This window comes from Rhincodon typus, unplaced genomic scaffold (assembly GCF_021869965.1).
Source record: "Rhincodon typus isolate 14 unplaced genomic scaffold, sRhiTyp1.1 hic_rhity00002694, whole genome shotgun sequence".
NCBI lineage: Eukaryota > Metazoa > Chordata > Chondrichthyes > Orectolobiformes > Rhincodontidae > Rhincodon > Rhincodon typus.
The window spans coordinates 2,056-9,514 of NW_025968332.1; the positions used below are offsets into that span (position 1 = coordinate 2,056).

The 7,459-nt window shown below is 45.5% G+C and overlaps 1 protein-coding gene across 1 annotated transcript in view; it reads right to left on the reverse strand.

Annotated features, from left to right (window-relative positions):
• Positions 1–240: 240 nt before the first annotated feature.
• The window catches only part of LOC109923778 (tubulin polyglutamylase TTLL5-like), a gene marked incomplete at both ends in the record, with an annotated part of 17,707 nt that continues 10,488 nt past the window's right edge, over positions 241–7,459 (reverse strand). Inside the window, 2 exons of the mRNA XM_048593344.1 lie at positions 241–371; positions 2,032–2,138. Coding sequence (XP_048449301.1) covers positions 241–371; positions 2,032–2,138 — 238 coding nt within the window. The remainder of the gene's footprint in view (positions 372–2,031; positions 2,139–7,459) is intronic.

Sequence of the window (7,459 nt, forward strand, 5' to 3'; positions counted from 1 at the left end):
GCAGATTTCCTTCTCTGAAGGGAACTGAACAAATTGGGTTGGTTACAATAATCTGGTCATGGTCACTTATAGTATTATCTGATTCGTAAACCAAATTTAAAATTTTCAGGATGCCATGGTGGGATTTGAAGTCATGGTCTCAGGATTGTGGTTTCAGTGACACATTCACTAACTACCACAGGCCTGACACAGCACTTGGGACAGCATCACTGGGATAAGACTAAAGCGCAATATCCTTACTCCACAATTCCTGGTACTCAGCAGGGAGGATGTATGCCTGAGGTACAATGTTGAAATGCTTGAAACCAAACGTTTGCTGCATGCGTTGGATATTTTTGTACAGCCGATCCTTCCTGGTCAATTCATAGGATCTGAAACAAAGAAAATTCAATAAGTATAAAAGACAAATCAGCATTTACTGAGCATTAAATCATGGGCATGATGGGGACAGTAGTTTGATTTTATGGCAGATTTCCCATAACTCACATGGAGTTGCTCACAGTGAACGGAAACTACACTGTACCTCAATCACAATCGTTACAGGCCAAGGATATGAGTCAGCCCAGTGGTCTGCACTTACTCGCTCCAAATCAGCATTTCACTTAATGACACTCCCCTGCTCATTGTTTTGCATCAAGTAACAATCCAACGCCCATTTGAATGCTTTGATTAGCCCATTCCAGAGCTTAACCATTCGGCTACATGAAAGCTTTCTTTCTCCTATCACACTTGTTGTTTTTTTTTGCCAGCTATTTTAAATCTCTGCTTTCTTATTTGTGCTCTTTTCACAATGGTAACAGTTTCTCCCTATCTACTACCTTCAATGTTTTGAACATCTCCATCAAATCTCCTCCTAGCCTTCAACCTCTCAGACAATAACATAAGTTCCTAACTAACCTCAATTCCAACATCTAACTTTTGAACTGAAGATCCTCATGGAACCATTCTTATGAATCTTAACTGAACTTTCTCCACTGCTTTCACATCATAACACAAAATAATACCCTTTCTTCCCCCACCGCTCCCACACCTTTCCTGGGGCTATACTTTTGATTTTCAGAGGCTATTTTACCATTCTCACTAACTCCTTGAATAGATGATGTAGTCACATACTGACATTACCTTCTGTATTTCTATCGACATGTAGGATATTTGAACACTCACAGAGAATTCATCAATACCTTCGGTGATTATCGACTCCATTAAACTTAAAGCCACAACACACAAGGAAAGTTTTAGTTTCCTAGATAGCACAGTATCTAAAATGGCACAGGACAACAGGCACAACCTAACAATAGGTTTTTTTGTACGCACCGCACCATGACCCCCACCGCCACACACCCCGCCACCCCCAAAATAATTGACATATACTTCTACAGACAAAAAGACATGACCCTACACCTTCCGCAGATTGTTGAGATGACAGCTAAATGCATTTCCATCATGCATTCACAAAGTTGGAATATTTTAAAACAGGTATTTCCTACCCTCTTACTGCACTTTAGATCTCAATCGGAGATTTAAATTTAACAATTGACAGTGTTCATTACAGTAGCATTCACTACAACCTTTCTGAGCATTCACAGCCTTAAGCTAGAGATATCACATTAATTTGCATGTAATTCATCTTGCCAGACCTTCAAGATCCCCTAACGCTGAGTTTATAGAATGACAGGATTGAACCTGTTCTCTCTTTCCACTCCCTTTTGTCTGCCTCTCTTTCCCAACCTCCTTGCAAACCCCCTCTCACCTAGATTGTAGCTCCATGTTTACTCCCAGCCCCACTGTGGCATTTCTCCCACCGACACCCATTTCCCCCTCACCAGCCCTCCTTGCAACCCCGGTCTCTCCTCATCAAGTTCCATATGCCCCACCCCTCTAAGGGTGCAGGAAAGATGCAGGAGCACCCAAGGAAACATTGCAATAGAAATTAAGAATACCCACAATAAGTGGATTCAACTTGGTTGGAAATAAAACTGCAATCAAACAAATAAATCAAGCTTTCAAAGAAATATCATCCAGAATATATACCTGGGGAAGTGATTGACTTTTTGAAATTCCAGCAGTGAGCGCAAAACATAAGGTTTAAGATGAGAACCTGTCCACATCAGGTTGAAATCATTACTGTTGGGATGGACCTGTAAGGAAAAAAGGGAGATACAACTGAATGAGTACCAATCTGCTTTGGAAGCTTTGTATTATTAAGGAGTGGTATGTCAGTGCTAATAGCCTTTCCACATTAAAACATTATCAGCCTCAAGTCAGGCACATTTTTCATTCCTTGATGCAACATGGCAGTCAGTGGTAAGGCCAACATTTATTCTCATTCCTAAATACTTAAGAGGACATTGGGTAATTATTTGGATAGAAATAACGTGCAAGGATATTGGGGTAAATCAAGAGATTGGCGCTAAATAATGATGCTCATTTTAAGAAGCAGCGAGAACATGATGAGCTGAATGACCTCATTCTGAGCTGTAGGACTTTTCTGTCCATGATTACATTTTAAGAAAAAAATAGATATATTTCTAGAAGCTAAACGTTTAAAAGTTTCAAGGGTATGCAAAGAGAGCAAGATCAGCCATGATCATGTTAAATAGCTGAGCAGGCACAAAGTGCCGAATGGCTTAGACCTGCCCTCTTTTTAATGTTTTTCTGTTGATAATTCATGAGGAAGTGATGGCCTAGTGGTATTATTGCTGGACTGTTAATCCAGAAACCCAGGTAATGCTCTGGGTACCTGGGTTGGAATCCCACCATGGCAGATGATAGAATTGGAATTCAATAAAAATCTGGAATTAAGAATCTTATGATGACCATGAAAATCATTGTCAATTGTCAGAATAACCTATCTGGCTCACTGATGTCCTTTAAGGAAGGAAACTGCCATCCTTACCTGGTCTGGCCTACATGTGACTCCAGACCCACAGCAATGTGGCTGACTCTGAACTGCCCTCTGGGCAATTAGGAATGAGTAATAAATACTGGCCTGGTCAGCGATATCCTCATCCCATGAATGAATGAAAAAAGCGAGGTGCTAAAAAAAATTCCAACCAGCAGACAGTTTCCCCCCTTCATTTCCATTAAAGGGTCTTTCTAGGATTCCTTGATATGACACATGCACTGATCATGTCCTCCACAGTATCCTCAGGACCTGCTGGCAGCACCACAAACACTGAACTCCTCTAAACAGCCAACACCAATGTGGCCATCCTCCTGCAAAGCAAAATGCACTTGGCAGATCATGTTTCCTGAATGGACATCAGTCAACTTCCTCAGAAAGAAATATCAAGAGCTAACCACCAGTAAACAGAACAAAGGGGCCCACCCTAACATTTCAAAGGTCCTTTCAGGAAGCCCTTCTCACTGTTTCACATTGACCATCGTCAGCCCACAGATTGTGATGTTTGGAGATGTTACATGGAGAGTGTTACAGGGACCTTTGAGACTGAGTAAAGAGCAAGCATGTTAGAGAAAAAGAGGAGCAATCCAATTGGCCCCAGCACCAACTGGGTCTTCACTTGTACCCACTGTGGAAGAATCTACTGGTCATGGATAGGCCTGACTAGTTATCAATGAGTTTGCAACCAGTAAACATAACACATCTAAAATCTTCGTCAATGCAGAAATAACAAGAAAGAGACATAGTCACTCTCAGGTCACCATTGTAATTCAATTTTTTTATGTCCATGTTCAGATCAAGGCTGTAATGTGGTCAGGGGGTGAGTGTACTGGCAGAACCCAAAACAGTGAGGAGGTTATTGTCAAGTGCTCGGCTTAAAATTGGCTTAACAGCGGGAGATGGAGGGGGATGGTGGAGGGCTGTATTTCAGACTGAAGGCCTGTGACCAGCAGTGTTGCACAGGGATCGGAGCTGGGTCCACTTTTGTTTGAGATTTATATAAATTATTTAGATCAGAATGTACAAAGTACAGTTAGTAAGTTTGAGGATGACACAAAGATTAATGGTGTAGTGGACAGTGAAGAAGGTTATCTAAGATTACAAAGAGATCTTGATCAGTTGGGTCAATGGGCTGAAGAGGGGCAAATAACTTTAAATTTAAACTTGGACATTGTGAGGTATTGCACTTTGGTAAAACAAACAAAGATAAGATTTATACAATTAAAGGTAGGGCCTTGGGCAGTGTTGTAGAACAGAGTCCCAGGGGTTCAGATACATAATTCTTTGAAGTTCGCATCACATACAGATGGGGTGGTTAAGAGGGCATTTAGCACGCTTGCCTTCATTGCTCAGACGTTTGAATAAAAGAGTTGGGAGTTATTGTGTACAGTTTTGGGCCCCATATCTCAGGAAGGATGTACTGGCCCTGGAGCGGGTTCAGAGAAAGCTCACGAGAATGGTCCCAGGAATAAAAAGCTTAACATATGAGGAATGTTTGAGGACCCTGGCTCTATACTCGATGGAGTTTAGAAGGATGAAGGGGAATCTAAATGAAACTAAGAGAATACTGAATTGCCTGGACAAATTGGATGTTGGGAAGATGTTTCCATTGGTAGGAGAGACTAGGACCCGAGGTCACAGCCATAGAGTAAAGGGAAGATTTTTTAGAACGGAGAGAAGGATAAGCTTCTTCAGCCAGAGTGTGGTGAATCTATGGAACTCACTGCCACAGAAGGCTGTGCAGGGCAGGTCATTAAGTATATTTAAGACTGAGACAGATAGGTTCTTGATTATCAAGGGGATCAAGGGTTGCGGGGAGAAAGTGGGAGAACGGGGTTACTTATCAGCCATGATTGAATGGTGGAGCAGACTCAATGGGCTGAATGACCTAATTTCTGCTCCTGTGTCGAGGTTGTACAGGATGCTGATGAGGCCTCTGCTGCAGTACTATGTCCAGTTCTGATCTCCCTGTTATAGGGAGGACATTATTAAGGTGGAGTGAGTTCAGAAGAGATTTACCAGGGTATTGCTGGAAATGGAGGGTTCAAGTTAAGGAGGGGGGGAAAGGCTGGGACTTCTTTCACTGGAGCGTAGGTGGTGAAGAGGTGACCTTAGAGAGGTTTATAAAGTAACAACAGGTATAGATAAGATGAATGGCAGGTGCCTTTTCCTTAGGGTGTGGTATTTCAAGAGTAGGGGGCATATTTTTAAGGAGAGGAGAAAGATTTACAAAAGACAAGAGGGGCATTTTTTTAAAAACACAGAGCATTGATCGTGTGTGGTATCAACTTCCAGAGGAAGTGGTGGATGTGGGTACAGTTACAATGTTTAAAAGATATTTAGATAAGAAATTAATAAGAAAAATGTTTGGAGGAATATATGGGCTAAGCGCAAGCAGGAGGGACGAGTTTAGCTTGAGATTATGGTCGGATTGGGCTGGTTGAACCAAAGGGTGTCAGCATAACTAAATCCACCACCATTAACAACTTGAGGACATCATTGTCCAGAACTGAACTGGACTTGCCATATAAATACTGTGGCTGTATGAACAGCTCAGAGGCTAGAAATCCTGCAGTGAGTAATTCATCTCCTGACTGCCCAAAGCCTGTCCACTGACTACAAGGTACATGTCAGGAAGCGTTATGGAATACTCCCCACTTTCCTGGATGAGCGTAGCTCCAAAACTGGCAGTTTTTTGCCAATATGAGGCAAAAAGCGAGTCACTATAGATGGAGACAACAAGGTGCAGGGCTGGATGAACACAGCAGGCCAAGCAGCATCATAGGAGCAGAGAGGCTGACGTTTCGGGCCTAGACCCTTCATCAGAAAAGGGGGAGGGGAAGGGGGTTCTGAAATAAATAGGGAGAGATTGGGAGGCGGATAGAAGATGGATAGAGGAGAGGATAGGTGGAGAGGAAACAAACAGGTCGAAGAGGCGGGGATGGGGCCAGTAAACCGCCATCTGCAATCCGACCCCACCACCAAAGACGCCATCTGCAATCCGACCCCACCACCAAAGAACCACCCACGCCCTCCACCTCCGCCAGAACTTCCAATTCCCCGGTCCCCACCACCTCATCTTTACCATGGACGTCCAGTCCCTCTACACCTGCATTCCCCATGCAGATGGCCTTAAGGCCCTCCGCTTCTTCCTGTCCCGCAGGCCCGACCAGTCCCCCTCCACTGACACCCTCATCCGCTTAGCCGAACTCGTCCTCACACTCAACAACTTCTCTTTCAATTCCTCCCACTTCCTACAGACAAAGGGGGTGGCCATGGGTACCCGCATGGGCCCAAGCTATGCCTGCCTCTTTGTAGGTTACGTGGAACAATCCCTCTTCCGTACCTACACTGGCCCTAAACCCCACCTCTTCCTCTGTTACATCGATGACTGTATCGGCGCCGCCTCGTGCTCCCACGAGGAGCTCGAACAGTTCAGCCACTTCACTAACACCTTCCACCCCAACCTTAAGTTGACCTGGACCATCTCTAACACCTCTCTCCCCTTCCTGGACCTCTCGGTCTCCATATCGGGCAGCCACCTAGAAACCGATATTCATTTCAAGCCCATTGACTCCCACAGCTACCTAGAATACTCCTCCTCCCACCCACCTTCCTGCAAAAATGCTATCCCCTATTCCCAATTCCTTCGCCTCCGCCGCATCTGCTCCCAGGATGAGGCATTCCACTCCCGTACATCTCAGTTGTCCTCGTTTTTCAAGGACCGTAACTTCCCCCACTCAGTGCACGAGAACGCCCTCAACCGTGTCTCCCACATCTCCCGCAACTCATCCCTCACACCCCGTCCACGCAATAAGAACCAAAAAAGAATTCCCCTCGTCCTCACGTACCACCCCACCAACCTCCGGATCCAACGCATCATCCTCCGACACTTCCGCCATCTGCAATCCGACCCCACCACCAAAGACATCTTTCCCTCCCCACCCTTATCTGCTTTCCGGAGGGACAACTCTCTCCGTGACTCCCTTGTCCGCTCCACACTCCCCTCCAGCTCCACCACACCCGGCACTTTTCCCTGCAACCGCAGGAAGTGCTACACCTGCCCCCATACCTCCTCCCTCACCCCCATCCCAGGCCCCAAGAAGACTTTCCACATCAAGCAGATGTTCACCTGCACATCTGCCAATGTGGTATACTGCATCCGCTGTACCCGGTGTGGCTTCCTCTACATCGGGGAAACCAAGCGGAGACTCGGGGACCGCTTTGCAGAACACCTACGCTCGGTTCGCAACAAACAACTGCACCTCCCAGTCGCGAACCATTTCAACTCCCCCTCCCATTCCTCAGACGACATGTCCATCCTGGGCCTCCTGCAGTGCCACAACGATGCCACCCGAAGGTTGCAGGAACAGCAACTCATATTCCGCTTGGGAACCCTGCAGCCCAATGGTATCAATGTGGATTTCACAAGTTTCAAAATCTCCCCTCCCCCCACCGCATCCCAAAACCAGTCCAACTCGTCCCTGCCTCCCTAACCTGTTCTTCCTCCCACCTATCCCCTCCTCCCACCCCAAGCCGCACCTCCATCTCCTACCG